At 43.2% G+C, this 22,574-nt stretch overlaps 1 protein-coding gene across 3 annotated transcripts in view; it reads right to left on the minus strand.

The window, feature by feature from the left end:
- The window catches only part of BRAF (B-Raf proto-oncogene, serine/threonine kinase), a 130,690-nt gene that overhangs the window by 90,237 nt on the left and 17,879 nt on the right, over nucleotides 1–22,574 (minus strand). For 2 of the 3 annotated variants that reach the window (XM_090043302.1, XM_090043303.1), the window contains exon 2: nucleotides 19,453–19,554. In XM_090043302.1, the coding sequence (XP_089899428.1) occupies nucleotides 19,453–19,554 (102 nt within the window). Of the gene's footprint in view, nucleotides 1–18,264; nucleotides 19,412–19,452; nucleotides 19,555–22,574 lie in introns of those variants that run through there. The other variant, XM_090043301.1, reaches the window with a different exon arrangement.

Below are 22,574 nucleotides of genomic sequence, written 5' to 3' on the forward strand. Positions count from 1 at the left end.
AGAGGGTTCAAGCAGGTGCCCATCTAACAGCAAAACATTTAACAAGGCAGGACATCACTGGTATATAGTCATTACTAAATCATGGATGGTCTAAACTGCTACTAGTGAAAGAGAAGTAATATCTCCCTACGTTTTGGAAATACTGCAGGTAAATAAGTGCTGGTAAAGGGCTCTGGGATTCTTGGATTATGGAAAGTGTTCTTTAAAAAGAAATTATGTAAATTTTCATGAAATATTCTACCATACTTTTACAGTACATCTTACAATTTATGACAGAATACTGGTAAAAGCTTATTTAAAAAAAAAAAAAATCACATTAAAATGTATAAAGTAAATGTCCATAAATCAATAAAGCATCCATGTTTTAAATCATTTGGTTGATTCATCAGGAAAGAGCCAGGTAGGCAGAGGGCACCAGCACTCTGGAGCTCTGGGGACACAGCGAGAGGCAGTGGCCACCCAGCGCTCTACCTTGATCACACTGCCTCTCCCACATTCCCAGAGCTGCCCAGCCCAACCCCAGAGCGCTTGGGGCAGGGCTTGCAGGGGTGTCTCTGGGGCCCAGCCACTGTGTCTCTGCACTGACCAAAGGGGCGGGAGGCTATGGCCATCAAGGGGCCAGGCCGCCCCTTCACTGGTGCCCAGCCCTTAAGGGACCACAGAGAGTGGGGAGCTGCTTCCCGCCCCAGGTGAGGCAGCCACTGCCTCTCCTTGTGTTTCCACATTGGGCAGGGGCCAAACTCCCAGTGAACCCCAAATTGCACAGGGGCCAGCAGGGGCTTACTAGGAATTTGGCACCCAATTCCCAGCTACCCTCTCCCAGCACGACCCTACTAAGCACTGTCCCCAGCTCCTGCAGGGACTGCTTGAGCCACTGCCACAGGGGCAGAGAGCAGACAGCACAGCCAGGGCTCCCTCCACCCCGCCTACATAGCTGCCATGTGTGTGGGCATGCATACACATGTGCAGCACCTCCTGCCCCAGTTTTCTTTACACCTGTCCCAGACAGGGTTTAATTTTTACATTTCCTTGCTATAAGTTTTGATGGTTAGCAATGAAAATATTTTTCTGCCAGTGTGCAGGGCTCCAGCTCCATCCAGCTCCCAGATGCCTTCTACCCACACAGCCACCTGCAGGTGGCTGCTCATTGCGCTAGGTGGGTAGAAAGTGGACGGGAGCTGGAGCCTCATGCACTGGGGCAGGAGCCACCCCCAACCTGGCTGGGTACCTGCTGCCCGGCACATGTCCCCATAGTTTCCCTGCACTGCCTGCTGCCTTGAGCAGCAAAGCAGGGGAAAGAGGAGGAGCTGCTGAAGGCAGGGGAAACTAGGCAGTACCTGGGCAGCTTCAGCAGCAGCCCTGCCAGGAATTTGTGCATGCTGGCCAGGGCTGAAGCCATCTGGGAGGCCATGCTGCTGTTTGGGAGTGGACAGGGCTTGGCTCCATGCAGACCACCCTGAGAGCAGTCACAAGCCAGGGAGGGGGTGAGGAAAGGCAAAATCATACCTTCCCCATCCCCAGCCAGTCCCTGGGACCTAGAGCACAGGCAATCCACCACCACACACACACACTCACCCCCACCCCCTACACACATACCCCAATTACCCACCCCTCACAAACACCCCCCCATGCACAATATACAAAAGTAAAACTATTTTGAGCTATTATACAATCTCCTCCATACATACCACTATTGAAAAAGTATAAAACAGAACAAAAATATCTTTTGAAATAAAATTAAATATAGTAGATATGTTTGATTTTTAGTATCTGATTTTTTTTAAATCTATCATTTGTTAAAATATCTTCTGAAAGATTTTGTGTGCGTGTGGCTCTTGACAGCTCACCAAAATTCATTAAATAGCCCTCCAGTCAGAAAAAGCACCCATCTCCGATTTAGAACACAAGATCCTAGGAGCAGAGGCTGTATTCAAGCACTTTTTATCTAGTGGCCAGCACACTAGGACTGCATTTTTGTATGCCCCTAGACAGTGCTGCAATGCTGCTAACTAGAATATTCCTAAATATTAATATAACAACTGGGAAAAAATGAAATGCATTTGATAATGCACTACTATCCTTAATACTTTGCGTTTCCTCACTAATTCAGGGTTCTCAATTTAGTGCCCTTCAGAAATTAAAGAAAGATGTAGTTAAAGGGCTAAACATTTACTTTGAAGTTCCACATGCTATATGCATGAGCAATAACATGGTTATAATGGTTATACAGAACAGCAGTATAAGTTCACTTCTGTGCAGAGCAGATAATGGACGCGAGAACAATGAGGCTTCAGCAGCATGCAATGCTTACAGGGTCTGGCAAATTAATGAGTATATCTAAAGCATTACACAGCTGGTTCATTTATATACAGATGCACACACTGTAAAGCAGCTGCACCTTGTCCCACAACCAATACAACTGATAAAAACCAAACAAACTTTAAATCTTTACCCATGACAAAAACACGTAGCATTTATTTTTAGCTCAAGAGAAATCAACAACAAACTACACTACATTCTGCAGCAATGGCAGCAAAAATCTGTTTCCACATCCTAGCTTTTCGAGATAACATGACATTTACTGATTAACATCTTTACTTATATACACATTTACATAAAATCCAATTGATTTTTGGGGTGCAATTTTATTTTTTTTTAAAAAATCAACATGAATGCTACTTAACTTCTTGTATTATGGAGCTGAATAATAAGATTTTATTTATTTATTTATTTATTTTTAGATTTTGGAGAGTCCCTTTCCTAGGCCACAACTAGACAAAACATTCTGCTAACATATTTTTAAGAAACAAGCAGCATTGAGGGAAAAGGTTCAGAAATTGATCTAAAACTCTTAACTGGAAAAACATGGGTGTTGCCTAACAGTGACTTTGTGAGGAATCAAGACTCAGGTGACTATAGTAGTTTTCCACTCTTTCCCTGCTCCACTTCTAACACAAGTGTCAAGAGCAGAGCCTTGTAGTATGAAAGCATTAATTTTATGCTGAATTCTCCATCCCTGGGAGTTTAAAACTAAAAATTCAGGTTCTCTACAGAAAATCTGATTTTAAAAAGGTGCTTATCACCCACAATTGCCACTAAAGCTAAAGGGGAGCTACATTGTTTAATACTGCTGTAAAAATCAGTGTATTTTTACACAACAAATTAAATATGAAAACCCAAGTCTAGACATTCCAGCTGGGGCCTACTCCATTTTTACAGGTTTTGAATGCATCAGAGGCACAGTTAAATTTAAGTGCATCTTGCTTTTATTCCAATACTCACTCAAAGAATCAACACTTAAAATAACTGTGACTGAGCTCCTGCACAACAGTATTTTCTGGTAATCCCAAGAGCCCTTTGAAATGATCTGGAATCCAGCAATTTCAGCTCATTTAAAATGTTTTTCTGTTTGCACATATACATTTATATACTGGCTGTATCAGCACAGATATGATCTTGTTGAGCATGTCTCCACATTGCTGCAGATATTCTAGAGTTATGTAGAAACCTGGAATTAAACCCTGGCTATATTATATTAAACAGCAAAATTCCAAAATATAGCTGTCAAGGTTCCCAAATAAACATGAGCATGAGACGCAGGAGAGAGAAGTGGGGCAAGGGAATTAAAAAATTAGCCTGGAGCTGAAAGGACAGGCCCAGCTCCACCACTCACATTGTAACTCTAGATCACCCTGGAACAAAAAGAATCAGGAAACAAAAGGATTTCCCCTTCTCTCCCCTCACCCCCATTTGCTCCCCAAAAATAAGCAGCTACAAAACCATCTAATCTGCCTTAATCTGTATTGATTGGCCTTCAATTCTGTGTTACCATCATGCTCGCCCACTATATTTCTCATCCAGGATGAGATCCAGTGCAATACCATAGGCCTAGACAGAAGTGACCCCTGAAATAGCCATAGCAAAATGCTCTAATAATTTCTGTACCCATTTCTAGTACAATTATACTCTGACATATTATTTCTGTTAAAAATTCTTTTAACAAAGCGGGCATTTTGCTATGAGCACCATATTTACAAAAAAACTATAAAGGACCAATAAGCAAGAATGAGCAAGCGCCTTCTGGAAGTTCAAATAGATTATGTCTGCTTTCATCCTTTCCAGTTCTTGTCACTTACTTAACAAATCTGATCACCTTCTTTACACATGACCTCTACTTTATAAATCTGAGATGATCGTGCTTAAGCAGCATGTTCAAGCTTTGTTTATTCATGAGACTAAAAGTTGTTAATAGGAAAGCTGAACTTACAGGTCCATGATTTTCTATTTCCTCACTCAAAGTCTTCTGTTGCATAAGTCACATCACTGGCAACTAGAAAAATTTGTGTAGGCAACGGCAAATGCAATAGTACTATTTATTGAGAGAAGTAAAATCTTGAGTTCTAGAAGCACAGTTTATAACCAGGCCTTTCTAATAAAAAAAAATCCATTTTCTACGATGCTTGACATATCAACAGCTCAAAAGAGACACAGAGACAGAGACACTTTCCACAGTGAATTATGAATTGCATACTGGGGAAAACTACTTCAAGACCACATGTAATGCTCTCTGAAACCAAAGTGGCTGAAAAACAAGAAATCACTGACAGTTTAGTGACTGCAATACTGAATGCTTCCAAAGGGTGCTAAAGAACTTGGAGAGGAGCCCTCGCAAATTCTCTAAAGAAACAGAATAACTTGTTTTAACAGCTCTTTTTTTTTTTTTTGCCTCTGCCCCTCCCCCCCCTTTTTTTAAACTAAACCGAAAGTCAACTGAAAAACTTGATGCTGGCATGTAGAACATGCCCTGACATAAGTGATGGGAAAAGTATTTAAAAAAAAGGCTAAGGTATCCTGAAAAAGTTGATCCCTATTTACATCACAATTCTCTTGGGCTTGGGTTTAGTCAAGTTATTCCTTCTAAAAATCCCTGTCATAACTGTATCAGAGGACACTAGTAGATTTGGTCTAACAGCAAGCTACAGAAATACTTGATATGGAAGATACAGTATTAGAACAAGACAGAAGAGGGGCAGGTGAAATGAATAAAACAAATAGGACATGATTAACTATCTGCAAGCTGTAAAAACACTTCCCATATTAAACAGAGCCAAAACCACAATGTCTTGTTCTTGATATGGAAAATACAATATTAGAACAAATCAAGAACAAGAGTGTGTGATTTTGGCCCTGTTTAATATGGAAAGTGTTTTTATAGCTTTCAGGTAGTTAATCATGTCCTATTTTTCATTCATTTACCTGCCCCTCTTCTACTTCCTCAATTCCTTCATAATTTTCCCTGCAGCTTTGTTCGCCTTCTTCCTCCCCCACCTTCATATGCTTTTGAAAAGAGCTAAGATACAGGCTCATATTTGCTCTTTCTGTTGTCTACTCCATCTCAACTTACAGCATTTATATAATTAGCATTACAAATAGCTGGCAAAGTGCCAACAAGCCCCGTCATGGACCAGGAACACACTTCACCATACACTATTCAAGCACAAAACAAAAAAAAGTCACAACCCCAAAAAATTAATTACAAACAAAAGATTAACATACGGTCAACAGAATTCAATGGAACAATATTAGACAACACAACCAAAAACCTGTATTCAGGTTTTCTGTAAATATCACAGAAATGGAGGGCTGTGAAGCAAAACTGATTCCTTCAACTTTGCAGATATTTATGGGGAAGCTTCTCCCAAGTTTGAATTGCTGCATGGGAGAATGCCCAGAGGTATTTATTTGACATCATAATGAAGGTAGAGGAAGCCAGATCAGGCAAAGTCAACATTTCAATAGCAAGTAAGAAGTGAAACAAAGGGTGTCTTGGCTGTGGATAACTTTCGAAGTCAAGGAACTTAGGCTGGGTGCAACAGAGAAAGGAATGAGCACAGTGCGGGGATACAAAGAAAGAGAGACAACAATGAAAACAAACAGGTTGGGAAAAAAATCTTTGTAGCACCATTCTGAATGGCTATGAATGGGCTGAGCTCGAACTTCATGGCAAACAGAAGGGTTCTGCAGTAAATCAAGATGACATGCAATACAGTAGATCAAGGGTTTTCAACCTTTTTTAAAGGCCTCCTTCTCTCTCAAAGTTTCAGCTCATGTACCTCTTGGGTTTTCTTTTTTCATGTTTTTAAGTGAGGGAAAGGGGGCAGATTGAAGCCCCCAGGGTGAGGGAGGGAGTGGGGCTAGGACAAGCACTGCACAGCCAGGGCAGGGCATGGGACGGAGCAGTGAGCAGCTCATCCAGGGCAGGGGGGTGGCTCCTGCTACTGTGTGCTCCCTGGGAGGGCATGGATCTGCACGAGGCAAAGCCCGACTGCCACTGCAGGAAGGGAGGGGGGGGCAGATTGAAGCCCCAGGAATGGGGGAGGGAGTGGGGCTGGGGCAATGGCAGGGGCTGTCCAGCGGGGGGGGAAAACGCCTCCTGCCATTATATGCACCTCCGGGAAGACATTCTGGAGTAGCTGCAGCCTCCTCCCATAGTCCCGATCCCATAGGCCCCCACTGTGAGGAAGTGGAGCTGGGGCAGGCATTGCCCAGCTGGGGCGGAGCACAGGATGGAGCCGCGAGCAGCTCATCTGAGGGGCACTGGACAGACTGCGCCTTGGGCTGGTGGCAGTGGCACTTGAAGGGGCCTATGAGAGGGACTGTAACCACACCAAAATTCACTATAGCACCTCCAACCCCTCCTCCCAGCACAGCCCAGCCCTGCCCAATACCTCTGCTGGGAACAGCCTGGTACTGCCCAAGTCCCAGCCCCGCAATCACATCCAAGGGCACACGCCCCCCCGCCCCATGTCCTCCTGGGGTATGTGCAGCAACTGGAGCCACCACCTCCAATCAGCCTCCAGATGAGCCGCTTGTGGTTCTGTCCTGCACTCCTCCTTAGCTGGACAGCACCAGCCCTTGCTCCAGCTCCAGCCCTACTTCCTCCCTCACTGTGGGGGTCTACAGGGGCAAGGCTATGAGGGAGAAGCTGCAGCCAGTCCAGAATCTGCCATAGCCCCCACAAACCCTGTCTCAGTACCACAGCCAGCAAGAGCCTGATGCCGCTCCAGCCCACAGCCTGCCACGCCCTGCACAGATCCACAGGCACATCCCCCATGCCCTCCCAGGGTGGGCACAACAGCAGGAGCCAAACCCTCCCCCGCACAACCGCAGCTCAGTCCTGTGCCCCGCCCTGGCTGGGCAGCCCCGGCCTCTGCCCCTTCCCCCACAACAGACTTACTGGCCAGACCTGGTTGCTCTCCTGGTCACCCGCGTGCTGTGCATATGCACACAGTAGTTATCAGCCACATCAATTCTGTATACCCCCTATGACTCTTAACTATCCCAAGGGTACATGTATCCATGGCTGACAACCATTATGCTAGCTGGAAATTTTAGCTGCATGGATGAACCAAATAGCCTTATATTAGACACACTGAGCAGAAAGAATTAACAAAATAAAGATATAGTGTGGATATGAGTCAAAGTTAAGGATCTGTAGAGACAGAACATACTGGCTATGCAAATAGTTCAGTTTTTGAATTTTAGTGTATTTTTCTATAACATTTATATTTGTTGAGCAGCTTTTAATTTAACTGCAAAGTCCATTTGCTCCCTTATCCCTCCAATTCCAAGCGCTTCTTTATATCCAACAAAGTTTTATAGTGTATTTTTCTTAGTTCTACGTGCATTTACTGAAATGTACTGTGTTTGTCTGCCACACCTTGGCTGTGGTTCTGATTCTAGTCAGATTACACTCAAAACTTGCAACTAGTGTGAAACGCAAATCCTGCAAATTATCTTTTGGTATGACACCACTGAATTGAAATTTATGATATATTCAAGACAAACCAGTAGCGGACAAGACACTTTTTAATGATCAAGTACTATTCTTACACCAGGCCAAAAAACATGCTGTTCAAAAATGTGCTAACATGTTCATAAATGGAAATACACAGTGAAGTAACTAAACCTTGATTCTGCTCTGAAGTACTTGCCATATGTCATATCTATATACAAATAGATATATTTGAATAACATACATACACACATATATACACAGGGCAAGGACACATTATATATTTTTCCATATGTATATTGAGGGGTTGTAGAAGAGCTAAAAGACATATATGGAAAAAATATATAATGTGTCCTTCCCTGTACTTATGCCATAGGTACAGAGAGTCAAGATTGTTTATGTACTTTATAATTCTTAAGATAGGGAAATATACAGTTAAGTGTAAACTTTACTTTTAATTTCCCGATTTAAAACGTGTTTTTGGCATTATTAGTACAACTTGTAACGATTTTTTATCTTTAATTGTAATATACGCTCTTCACCTTAAATCCATCTTAAAACAAATGTTTGGGAAAAAAGCAACCTTAAATTAATTATTTTTAATTAAAAAACTTCCTACATGATGAACACCAAGCAAGAAACCAAAAAACATTATCATGCAGTATCTCTGAGGCACTAATATATAGGCTCACTAATTAAAAGGGTAGTGCATCTAAGCAGAGCAAAGCAGAAGCCTGGCATGTAGGGTGCAACAGAAACTGAAAAGACTGTCAAGAAGCTGTGATTATTAGGGTCAGAGAGCCCAGTCCCCAAAATGAGCATACATAAATAGCTCTTTCCTCAGCCATCTGATTCTGATGTGCACAAGAGTAAAAGGGAAATTAATAATCCGCACTAGTGTACAACCAAAAAACCTTTTAAATCGAGTAATACCTGGGCAAAATAAACTACCAGTTAGAACTCTATACAGAGGTGGTCTCTTTATAGAATTGCAGCAAATTAGGGTTGGAAGGGACCTCAGGAGGTCATCTCATCCAATCCCCTGCTCAAAGCAGGACCAACCCCAATTAAATCATCCTAGCCAAGTTTTGTCTAGCCAGGTCTTAAAAGCCTTAATGATGGAGATTCCACCACCTCTCCGGGTAACCTGTTCCAATGCTTTACTACCCTCCTGGGGAGAAAGTTCTTTCTAATATCTAACCTAAACTTCCCTTGCTGCAATTTGAGACCATTGCTCCTTGTTCTGTCATCTGCCACCACTGAGAACCATCCAGCTCCATCCTCTTTCAACCCCCCTTCAAGTAGTTGAAGGCTGCTATTAAATCCCCTCTCCATCTCCTCTGCTCCAGACTAAATAAGCCCACTCAAGATTGATGTAAGAATGCATTAAATACTTTAGCCTTTTCCATAATCATCTGTCAGTAGGTTGCCTCCCCCATTCAGTAAAGGGACCCAACACTTTCCCTGATCTTCTCTTTGTTGCTGACATACTTGGAAAAACCCTTCTTGCTACCCTTCAAGTCCCAGGCTAGCTGCAACTCCAGTTGTGCTTTGGCCTTCCTGATTTCGTCACTGAATGTCCAAGCAATACTCTTATACTCCTCCCTATTTGTCCAAGTTCCCACATCTTGTAAGCTTCATTTTCATGTTTTAGTTCACTGAAGAGTTCCCTGCTAAGCCAAGTTGGTCTTCTACCATACTTGGTAGTCTTCCTGAGCATGAAGATAGTTCATTCTTGTGCCCTTAGTAAGGTTTCTTTGAAGTACAGCCAACTCTTCTGGACTCCTTTTCTCCTCAGACTGGCCTCCAGAGGACACTGCTCATCAGTTCCCTGAGCGAGTCAGAGTCAGCTTTTCTGAAGTCCAGGGTCCTGACTCTGCTGCTCTTCTTCCTTCCCTCAGGATCCTGAACTCAATTGTCTCGTGGTCACTGCTGTCCAAGTTGCCATCTACTTCTACATTCCCCATCAATTCATCCCTGTTTGTGAGCAGCAGGTCAAGAAGAGCACAGCCTCTAGTCGGCCTCTCCAGCACTTGCACCAGGAAGTTGTCCCCAACACTCTCCAAAAGCTTCCTGGATTGCCTGTGCACTGCTGTACTGCCCTCCCAGCAGATGTCAGGGTGACTGAATTACCCCATGACAACCAGGGCCTGTGACTGGGAAACTTCCACTAGCTCTTTTAGTAGTCCTAGAGATTTTCAACAGGCCTATTTCCAGCTTCATACTGGAGCTCTGAGCAGTCATACAGCTCTTTAACATAAAGAATAACTCCTCCTCCATCTCCTCTTCCCCCAGCTCATCCTTCCCAAACAGTTTATACCCATCCATGACAGTGCTCCAGCCATGCGAGCTCCCACCACGTCTCTGTTATTCCAATCACATCATCATTCTATGACTGTGAAAGGGTTTCCAGTGCTTCCTGCTTGTTTCCTAGGCTCCGTGCATTTGTTTACAGACGTCTGGAGGTAGCTAGCTGATTGCTCTACTTTCTCAGGAAGAATGAGAAGGCCTATCCTGTCATGGCTAACTGTGACAGAATAAGTAAGTCCTCCTGAACACAGTATCCAGGAAGTCTCAGTGAGACGGCAGAAACTTCCTGGTGTGGCAGGACAGCAACAAACTACATTACAGACCCTTGCTATGGCAGCAAGACTTTTAGTTCTTTTTTTTTTTTAAACCATAAATAGTTTTTATACAAGTTCCTGTAAGTAACAGGGAGTTGCTTCTACACCACAAGCCTCATCAAGATACTACAGACTGCTTGCAGCAGCTCACTCACCCCGAGCTAACACAATTGCTCCTTCAAGCACAGGCGACAGTACATAGTTGATAGCTACAGCTGTGAGGCAGCTAACAAGACCCTGGGCCAGGAGTGGGCAAAACGTGGCCCAGGGGCCAGATGCGGCCCACCATTCTATCTGGCTCATGGGGCCCCTAAAAAATTTAGAAAATTAATATTAATCTGCCCTGGGCTGCTTGTCATGCGGCCCTCAATGGCTTGCCAAAACTCAGTAAGCAGCCCTCTGCCCAAAATAATTGCTTGCCCCTGCCCCTGCCCTAGGCCCTTCTGCTTGCTGGGCCAGAGACAAGCAGAATCCACCTTGGCGGCCACTAGAACACAACATTTCTTTGCTGGAGCGATAACAGGGAAAAAACAGCTTTGCCACTTAAAACACACATGCCATTTTTAGAGAAAAGGTGTCTGTGCTATGCAGGTAAATATGTTATCCCTGCCTATAGGCATAACTGAACAAATCTCTGCCTGGAATGGGGACAGTGCATAGGGCAGGACCTGCTGTTTTTGCACACACATGCTAAGTCAGCACCTGAGGCTGTTTCCCTGGTCATGCCCCCTTAGTTGCACTACTGCTCCTGCCAAACAGAGACAGTTGGGTGGAGTCCTCCTGGTGGTTTGCCTCAGGACCCAGGTAAGGAAGATGCAGAGGAGGTAGCTAGACTGTGAAGCATCTGCGAATATGAGAACTTCAAAATTGAAACAATAAACAAAGACCTCCAGACTGTGAGGAGCCCAAATGCAAGAAGTTATGGAAAAGCTGCCAGGACTCGTCTGGTCTTCTTTTACCCAGAGATGTGGATTTTCCGGAAAATTTTGAATTGGAAAACTTTCCAATGGCCTAAATAGAGTGTGATCTGATTTAGCAGGTTTATTTGTCTTATAGTTAGTAAACAAAACTAAAAGAGTTCCCCCATGTTAATTTTGTCCCAATAGCCACAAGTATTTGAACTGAAATACTTGATTAGGAAAAAAATTAAATGCAGCACACTTAATGTGGTTTAAGCATTATATTCAAACAAATCCAAAGCTTTACACAGAAAGAAATTACATTTTTACAAATATTTCAATAAAAATAAAGACAATATACAATAGCATGTACTTCCCTTATTTTTTTTTCTTAAATTTAAACAAACAGCGTAAAGCACCAAAAACTGCTGAGACACTAATTTTAGCACACCCAAAGAACTGTTCATGATACACCATGGTTGTCCGCTCTTCTACGTCAACAGAGGTTTACTCTCTTCCACTGAGGTCGTTGCGGCACCTCCAGCTTCACTGTCGCTATCTGTAGAATCACTTGCACTACCTTTTAGTTCCATTTCAGAATCAGACTGAGGCAAAATTGATTCAGAACTACTTGAACCACATTCTCTTCGCTAAAGGATGGTTTTACCAATAAGTTTATGGGCAACGGCAATTTCTCATCACGCTGCATCTTCTTCACTAATTGTGCTTCCAGTTTCATTCACAAGAAGCTGGTTTTGGTAGAAGACCTAGGATCCTTAGAGCAATCCTGGATAACAGTTGGGTATTACAGTATCCCTTCTACCATGTGAGGAGACATCTCTGCTACCCATCAAGCCTAATATTGTATCGACATCCATCAATTGTTACTAATAAATTTTATGACAAAAATTTTAATTTTTTAAAATGGAAAATTTCCCATGGAAAAATAAAGCCCTGAAAAATTTTCTGAAAGATTTTCAGTTTTGGAAAATTTTCCACCCCACGCTGCTCATCCACATGGACACTAGTGATACTGCCATGGGTGACCCTGAGCAGATCCAAATCTACTAGAGGGTTCTGGGCACTAGGTAAAGGGAACTAAGGCTCTGGTTGTATTTTCATCAATTCTTCTGGTCAAGGATAAAGACCCAAGCAGAAGCAGGCATCCTGGAAAGCAACATGCAGCTGCACACATGGTATCATCTGCAGCACTTTGGCTTTTTGACCATGGAATGATGTTCCAAGGATTGGTGGGCAGAGACACGGTCTAGCTGTCAGAGCAAGGGAAGAGTGTCTTTGTACACTCTTTAACAAGCACAGGTTTGTTAAAACCTAGCAAGATGTGATATAGCTAGGTAACACAGGAGACAGGAGATAAAGAGCCAGGTGACCAAATAAAGACCAAGAAAGGGGAGGCAACAAGGGGAATCAACTATGTTCTAAGACGGAAATTAGTAGGATAACTGGCTAGTCATTTGAGATGTTCATAAGCTAAGCATGGGGAATAAACAGGAAAAACTGGAAATCCTAGCACAATCCTACAAGTATGAAGTCATTGGGTAACAAACTTGGCAGCATAGTTTACATGCCTGGAATACTGTCACAGATAAATATAACTTGTTCAGAAAGGACAGGCCACATTATAAAGGAGACGGTGTCTCAGCATGTTATATCACACACACACACACACACACCCCCACACACTGATTCTGAGATACAGTGTAAAGTTGGAGGCAGAACTGTTGAAAGTCTCTAGGTCAAAGTAAGAGGGGAAAAACAGAAAGGAAGATGGCATGGTGGGTATCTGCTATACACAAACAAACCAGAAGGTTGAAGTGGACAAAGTTTTTGTTTCCAATAGCTAAAACAAAACATCTATATTGCAGGACCTGGTGCTGATGGGGGACATCAATTACCATGACACCTGTTGGAAGGATTAAGTCAAATTCATAGATGCTAGGGTCAGAAGGGACCTCAGAGGATCATGGAGTCTGATCCCCTGCCAGCGGTAGGAAAAAGTGCTGGGGTCATACGACCCCAGCTAGGTACTTGTCCAGTCTCCTCTTGAAGACCCCCAAGGTAGGGGACAGCACCACCTCCATTGGAAGCCCGTAAAGGGTTATATATCTATACGAAGATAGATTTTTTTTAGTGCAGATCATGGAGAAGCTCTCTAATTTGCTGTTTGTCAGTAGGGTGGATTTGGTTAATGGCTGTTTGTCAGTAGGTTGGATTTGGTGGATCTGAAGGTGAATGGCAATTTCAGTAACAGTGGCCATGAAATGATGAGAGCTCAAGATCCTAAGGAAAAGAAAGGAAGAACCAGAATAAAAAGACCCTGGATTTCACAAAAGCAAACTAACAAATTCTGGGAACTGGTGGGCAGGCAAGTATCAAAGGAAAAGGAATCCAGAGGAAACCACTGTCTCTTTAAAATACAATACTAAAGAAGCAAAAAAATGCTATCCCAATGCAAAGGAAAGATAAGAGCACCACAAGATCAGCCTGGCTAACCAGCAAACTCTTCAATGAGCTGAAACTCACAGAGGAATTTTACAAAAAGTGGAGACTTGTCCATATTATTAGGGTTAAGTATAAGAATACCACATAAGCATGCAGAGAACACCCAACAAGTAGGGCAACAAAAAAAAGCACTTAAAAGTATCACATTCACTCAAATACAAGACAATGCTGAATATAATATGGAAATTGTATAAGCTTATTATAAATTTTCAGGAACAGAACCTAATTATTGGAAGTTTTTCCCTGAATTTGTCTCCCTCTCACTGCTACATCAGGGAAAATAAATCAGGGGGGAGGTCAAGTAGCCACCTTGCCCTCTGCCCAAATTTCTTCTCCCTGCATCCCCTTCTCCCCCTCCTTACTGTCAGACCCTACTCTCCCTAAAAACATGGAAGTGAGAGGCAGATCTGAAAACAGTACCTTTCAAATAAACATACAGGCCAGGGGTGGGGAAAATGCGGCCTGCAGGCCACATGCAGCCCACCAGGACATTCTATCTGGTCCATGGGCCCCCCAAAACATAGAAAATTAGTATTTATCTTCCCCTGGCTGCCTGTCATGTGGCCCTCAATGGCTTGCCAAAACTGACTAAGCAGCCCTCTGCCCAAAATAACTGCCCACCCCAATATGGGCAAATTACTATGGGCACCAATAGATTTAGTATATCTAGAATTGATACATGTTGTCTTTTTTTTTTAAAACTGCTGCAAGTTTAAAAAACATTTATTCCATAAATTCATTTTAAGCAGCATTTTTCTACTTACCTATATAAGTACAAACTAAGCATGATATTAGTCCAAAGCATATTAGTCACAATTTACCATATACAGTAGTTCATTGGACTGGGCCCCACAACAGTCAACAGCATTTGAAGCCATGGTGACCTCACAGCTCAGTATTCGTGTACACTCCAGATACCTCCCCCAAAAGGACCCATGTGCTAATTAGCCCCTCACTCATGACTGCAACCTGGTGTTCTTGTCACAATTTCTGGGATGCTCCAAAAATTTATATACAGGTGAGGCACAGGGCAACCTAGTCTGGCTCTACCTCATAGAGGGCAGAGCTACACTAATCATATGCGACAGGTCTTTAAGAGGCGGCTAGATGAACACCCTGCCAGGGTCGTTTGACCCCAGTACTCTTTCCTGCTATGGCAGGGGGTCGGACTTGATGATCTGCTCAGGTTCCTTCCGACCCTATTGTAGAAGTAATTAGCTTACTTGACTAGAAAAACAGAGACCAGAAGTGCTGATACCACTTAATTCAGTTAAATGTTCTGAGATAAGGAATCCCACACACCTTGGGTTATCCTTAGGTTATCTTGATATCTTGCCCTGTGCATAGATAGTTTGTTTAAGTAAACTTCTTAAGTTTCTGTGTAATTTACTATTGTTTCGTTTCTCCAAGGTGTATTTTTTATCTCTTTCTCTGTCTTAAGTATAAATACGCTTGTAAACTTAGAGAGTCTGAGAAATCCTTTGAAACAGACAAGTGGGTGATTCCCCTTGCTGTATGGAATTCTCCCTGTGATCACAGTATACCCTTAAACAAAGAAAAGCTGGCTCTGTCAGTTCTGATTCAACCACAACGCGAAGTTTGATTTCTTCCACACTACAAACAAACTGTGAAACATCTAGCATGGCTTAAGCAAGCCAATTTCCTCCTATGACAAAGCGATAGGCTCTGTGCCTCTCAGGTCTCCAACGATGTTCTCATCAATAAACTAAGAAAATATAAGCTACATGAAAGTGCTATAAGCTGGATACTTAACAGGTTGGACAACTGTACTCAAAGAGTAGCTCAATGTTTAACTGATAGGAGGTATGGAATAAACTTAACCCAAGGTTCTATCCTAGGTCCGGTTTTGCTTAATATCCTCATTCATGTTTGAAGCATGGGACTGAGTACACAAGTAGAAAATCTGCAGATGACACCAAGCCGGGTGAAGTTACAGACACTTTGGACGATAGAATTAGGATTCAGAACGGCTTGCATAGGTTAGGAAAATGGTCTGAAATTCGTCAGATGAAATTCAGTAAGGACAAGTGAAAAGTCCCACTTACAATAGAACAAATCACAAGCACACAAAATGGAAAATTACTAGCTAGCCTGCAATACTGAAGAGGAGGAGATAGGAGTCATTGTGGACAACAAACTGAATGAGCCAATGGTGTGCTCTTTTTGAGAAGAAAAAAAAAGTCAATAGCATACTGGGAAGCATTAATAGGAACGTAACTTGCAAATCAAGGGAAGTGATTCTTTCATTCTGTTCGACGCTGGTAAAGCCTCATATGTAGAGTCCTGCATCCAGTTTTAAGCACGACACTTCAAAGGACATGGACAATTGGAAAAAGTCTAGCAAAGCACAACAAAAATTATCAGAGATCCAGGAACCATCACATATTATAAGAAGGTTGGAAGAACTGGGATTGTTTAGTCAGCAGAAAGGAATGCGGGAGAGGTCTGGTAACAGTTTTCAAATACCTAAAGGGTGGTTATTTGAAAGATGATGATAGACTATTATAGCCACAAGGTACTGGACAAAAGGCAGCAGTTTTAAAACTGCAAGAAGGAAAGTGTAGGTTGAATAGTAGGACAAAATATGTAACTATGAGGGCAATTAAGTAATGGAACAAATTACCTAAAGAGGTTATGGAATCCATGGAAGCTTTGGAAAACAGGTTAGAAATACTGTGGTAAACAGGGATGATCCTGTTTGGATCAAGGGATTGAACTAGATGACCTCCCAAGGTCCTTTCCATCCATAAACAATTCTACCGTATATAGAAAAAACTCTCAGATTTTCAAGTATTACCCATTTCCTATTCTAAACACCCTCTCCCTGCTTCCAGTGAAAATATGTTAGATATTAGCAGCTTCATGAAGTCATTAACAACATACAAGTTCTTGGGGTTTGTTTTTGTGGGGGGGGGGGGTTGAGGGGGCAGGAGGAAGATGCGCAATTTAGACAGAAGTGAAGGCACAAGAGTGTAATGAATTAGCTATGCCAACACTGAAAATCTGGGCTTGATACTAATGTTAAAGCAACCTGATATACAACCTGTAACAAAACCACAAAACACAACAATTACTATTAACCATAAAAAAAAAAAAAAATCTAGTTAGCCTGTATTAGTATCAGTATCTAAAGGCAGAAGAGAGACATGAATTGAGCTAATGATACCGAAGTAGTAAATGCGTTAAGTTTGCAAGTATACAGAACCACTGGAAGCCAAACTTTAAGAGTTAGAAAACAGAAATATCATTATGAAATAGTAAAATCTAATTCAAACTGTTCTGGTATTTAGATAAAAGTCTAAAATACAGTATTTACTCACATATAATGTTCACCTTTCCCCCCAACAATTATCCTTCCAAAACTGAAGTCTATGTTGTTAGTCGGGAAGCTGATTTTTCTGCTCAGAATAGAAGCACTGAGACACTGTAAGAAGGCTGCTGCTTTTTTTCTTTCTATTCCCTCAAAGAGCTACATGGAGGGAGGGGCAGACTCCAACAAGGGCAGATCCAAGGGGTTGCAGTAGTGCAGTCACACCCTGCTTTGATTCTTGCTCCACCCAAAGTTTAAAATCCAACTGCCCAACAGCAGCAATGGCATTTTTGTTTAGGCAGAGCTGACGGAGACAATGGACTTCATGGCTTATTATAATCTACCCAATTCCTATTCATTGCTCTTCACTCCAGATCTTAACAACCCTCTTTCCTTTTTAATGGTCCTGATGTTCCAATAATCAAGCTACCTGTTCTTTGGCAACTTTGCTATCTGTCAGCTACTCCTGACCTCTCTTCCCCGACTTCACGTCCTGCAGATTGGTTTGAGTTCTTCTCAAAATCCTAGATCTGTCATACAGATCTGGCCAGTCCTCCCGACATCTCACCCTGTATCACTCTTCACCACCACCTCTGCAACTGGCCATTCTGATATGCAGCCGGAACCCTACTGCCTTTTTTTCTCCCTTTTGTTGGTCTGTGTGAGGGGATGGGGTGCGTCACCTACCGTGAGTCCCCCTATCCCCGGACGGCCCCTGGAGAGGAGGGGGTACGTGACGGACCGTCCCTGTTTCCGCCGATCTCGCCTGCCACGACTTGATGGAATATGGGGGTTCACCCGTACGGGGAAGCTGGTGGTCCGGATGGGGTACCTCGTCTCCAAGGTCCAGGGGTCCTGAGGGCTCCTCCTCCCCTACACCCTCACCCGGTCCTCCGGGGTTAGCCTCCGTCAGGGGCTCCCTTGTCTGTGTCCTAGTCCTGCAGTGGGGAGGCACCCTCGCACTGCCAGACCCTCACCAGGAGTCCTTACAGCACCTAGTCTACCCAGGTGCCGCTCGCTCCTCTAGTTCTGGGGTGTCCTTACCCCTATGGATTGTCTCCCTAGACCCGGGGGGGGGGTTACGAGGATTACCTCCCTGCCCGCGGGTCTTCTTCCGCAGCCAAACGGCCCGCAGCCGCCGGAGAAGAGTCCCTCCGTCCGAGCCTCCCTTCCCGGTTTCCTCCGGCACAGCGGCCGCCGGCCCCACAGCTCCCGGCCCCGCTGGCTCCGGCGGGGCGGTCCTGGGCTCCGCAGCTCCCTGTGCCGCCGGCTCCCGGCTCCCGGCTCCCGGCTCCCGCCGCGTGGCTCCCGGCTCCCGCCGCGTGGCTCCCGGCTCCCGCCGCGTGGCTCCCGGCTCCCGCCGCGTGGCTCCCGGCTCCGCTGCCGCCAGCTCCTGCCGCATGGCTCCCGGCTCCGCTGCCGCCGGCTCCTGCCGCGTGGCTCCCGGCTCCACAGCTCCCGGGGCAGGCTCCGGCTGGAGCTTCCATCCTCCTCTGCTTGAGGTAGGTGGGCTCCTTTTATTCTCCCGGGCCGGTCCCGGTCCAGCCCGGTCCGAGTTCCGGGAAACGTTAAGCCCCCGGCCCAACTTCCTGGTCGGGCCCCAGAAGTCGGGCGGAACGCCGGGGTTCCCCGCCCGGCCCTGGCCCTTTGGGGTCTTGGCCCCCTCACAGTCTGACACACACCGAAGAGTTTGGTTAAAGTGTAGACTACTGAACATATGTTCAGGAGAGAGAAGGGAGAGCAGAAACATGAAAACAAACCCAGCCACAGGTCTCCCACCTTCCAGGATCCCGAAAGCATGTGCGTAAACTTCTCTCCCAAACGTGAGGCATGCTCCAGGGTGCTCACGCCCACCCATTGGTGTTGGAGCCATATCACTTCAATCCTGAATGTTCTACCCGGAATACTAGAGCACTGTACACAAGGACACCTCTACCCGTGACAATTATGAACCAGTTCTCAGTGATGTTTTGGAATGGTTCAACTGTTAAGTCTGTCCATACCCAAAGAGTTAGTTTTGCGCTCTAATTGTACTTACATGCTTACTGCAGTGGTTTGCTGCTTTTCCCTCACAGATGTATGTGTATGCTGCATCTTGCCACGGTAGGGACAGATCACCTAAAGACTCATATTAATGGCTGTTTTCCAAATATTAAAAGTATAATTTGCTTTTATATATGGACAAGAAAATATTTTGCTACCTTTACACTTTAGTCTAATGTATCAAACATCTGAAAGTACAATCACCAACTACAGGTTTATATGATATTCAGAGCTTACCTCTAGGTATATCGATGGTGGGTTATGCTCTCCTCCAAACTTGTCTAGCAGCGCCTCTATGTGTTCTTGTGTCAATTTAATCATCTGTTTGATATTCCATACCTAAAATACAAATATATATGTCTATATGTAATTACAAAAGATAATCAAAAATGTATCTTAAATAACTAGAAAATATGAACTCGCTTATCTTGCAAGTAAGTTTCAAGTTTTTACTTAAAAGGAAGAAAATTATAAAATCCACATTTTACTGAATTAATTATAGAGTGCACCCTATGAATTATTTTGAATGAATGACCCAAATGAATTATTTTGGGTTACAAAATTTAACAAACAATGAAAACACTTCAGTCTTGAAGAAGGGAGTTGGTTAAAGTATAGGGTAATGGTTACAAATTATACTTGTTAGAGAAAAAATTACAGGTATGTACATATGTTCTATTAACAGGTATGGGAGCCCAGCTCCTCGCGTTGGAACAGAGCTTCTCAGAGGTTTTAAATTAACTCATATTTTGAGGGAAATATTTCACTAATTCACCAGTAACTACTGAGGACTAAGCCATCCCTAAAATAAATAGAAAGAAGAGTTAGATCTCCTCTAATTCTGTAATAATTCTGGAACAGAGTCTATAATCTTCACTCTCACAGCCATAAGACCAAGTTCATGCAGTAGTAGCATGTAAAACAATGCAGAGAACTCAATATGGCTGCCTTCCAAATCCATATGTAAACTCAGACACTAGCTATAGAGGCCAAATTTTCCCTGAACTCATAAACAAATGTTTTGTTAATAGGACCTTAAAACTATGGCCTTGCCAAGAAGCAGCAATGATAATGCAACTCTAGTTAGACATCTGTCTTGAAAATAGCAAACTCAGTATACGCAGGTTAAAAGAAACAGAACACCAAACAGATATGCTTTGTCATTTGAAGCGTAAAGGCTTTTATTTGATAAATTCATGTAATAAGATCCCACTGGAATTGGGTGCATGTTTGGGAAGAATATCAAAAGGAGACTTAAGATAGAATTTCAGTATTACTTTTGAAAGGCATTTAGTAGAAGTACATACTACTGTACCTTTAGGATACCTAAAACTTTCAAAACGACATACTGGTTACCCACTTCCCAAAACACATTACATTTTAGTGAATATAAGAATCCCAGTCTGTCAGTGTGGCTGGAGACCTTCTCAGCTTTGACCCTACTAAGCTTATGGAGTTGTATTTTCAAAAGTTGAGTCATTTCATAATTTTCACTGACACTCAATGAAATTTTTATTCAAGTCATTTTAACACTTTTGAAAAAAAATCTATCGATCTTAAGGTAAGGTTTAAATCTTAATATCCCTCCCCTACACTAACAATTCTATACATGTCAAGGGTTAGGAGAAACTCTTCCTCCAGCTGACACATTGGCTTTCTGTGATAATCCCCATTATAAATGTCTTAATTTTTTTGCTGGAAGTTGGACAGCTAATGACTTCATTCCTTCCTGCACGGCTATCTTTTATTTTGCACCCAGCAACCAATACTCTGAACTGCAGCTTCTTTTATAAAGCTAGAAAAGTAGAAATGAGAAAGGGAGACCCCACATAGCAGCTGCTGAAAAGGAAGCATGCAGCCCTTCTAAAAGGGGAGGAAATTACCTGAAAAATTCAGAGAGACAAGAGGAAAGGAATGGTGAGTACAATTTCTAGAATCCCTTCACCAGCTCCAAGACTATGGGAGAAATCAGCTTCACCTTTTTTTTTTTTTTTAATGGGTGAAGGGAAGTCCCAGAAAGACAAAGTAGCTGTTATGTGTGTTGTTACAAGCAGCAGAAAGGACACAGCAAGTCATCTACTATTCCTCTTCAGCATGAATCGTGAACTTGGCCTATTTGTCAGAAGGACTCTGCCAGGGAACTCATCTTCAATTTACTTTGTTAATAAGGAACGATAGGTACATGAATTCCTCACCTCTCTAAACCAATGAACAGAAAAAAAAATATCCATTACTAGTGGACCATTAAGCAAGTTACATAGAAGATCAATATTCTGTTGATCACAGATGAGTCACAAGTACCTGTGGCATGATTCACTCATGAAAGATCTACCAACTCAATCTGGGATGACTGTTGTGGCTCTAATAATGTGTAGGCAGACAATACAATTAAGCTTTTTCTTTGTTGAGAAGTATACTTGGTAGGAGTATTCTGTGGAATGCCATCCAATCAATATTCACAGAGTTTCTGATGAGCCATAATTAGTCTACCTGCTTGAATGGACCATTTTTGGGGGGTATCAGGTCACCTATACCAGGTGTACAAAGAGCAATTTTTGAAAATTAAGCTTTATACAGATACATTGCATCCCAGTCAGGAAAAATCTAAGATTACTTTAATTTTGACTGAGGGACTCTCAGTTCTCTCTCAACTTCAGTTTGATCCTAAGCAAGCCAGTGCTTTGCAGAGATTATGAGCCACGCTTGGTTTAAGATGACTACCACAACTGGTCATAATAACCAGACAGCCTCTTTAAGCGTTGTATGCACAATGCAGTTACAACTGGGGACATCGGGGCTATTCTCAAGACTTGGATTCTTTCTAAAATCTGCTGGCCACAGTAACCTCTCTGTTAGGTTGATATGATATCATCAATAGCATCTCGTTAAGAAAGCCTCATGGCCAGACAGGGCTCAGCATGACATATTGCCATGTTACCATCTATGTTGAAAAATCCAACTTTCCAGATGTTTATTTCATAGCTTTCATAGACATTAGGGCTGGAAGGGACCTCAGAAGATCATCAAGTTCAGCCCCCTGCCCAAAGGGCAGGAAGTCAGCAGGGGTCATAGGATCCCAGCAAGATAGACATCCAACTGTCTCTTGAAGGCGTTCAAGGTAGGTGCTTGAACGACCTCCGGCAGCAGTCTATTCCAAACCTTGGAGGCTTGCACAGGAAAGAAGTTCTTCCTTATATCCAGCCTGAAACGGTCATGGAGAAGTTCGCGACCGTTCGATCTTGTCACCTGTCTTTAGAATGAAAACAATTGTCCCCAGCAGTACAACCAAGTGCACCATCTCCTTCCATTTATCCGAAGGAAAATTCAGTCTACAAGCTCCAACAGTTCTGGAGATCATT

Source organism: Crocodylus siamensis, chromosome 4 (assembly GCF_052110815.1).
Source record: "Crocodylus siamensis isolate JL-2025a chromosome 4, ASM5211081v1, whole genome shotgun sequence".
In the NCBI taxonomy this organism is placed as follows: domain Eukaryota; kingdom Metazoa; phylum Chordata; order Crocodylia; family Crocodylidae; genus Crocodylus; species Crocodylus siamensis.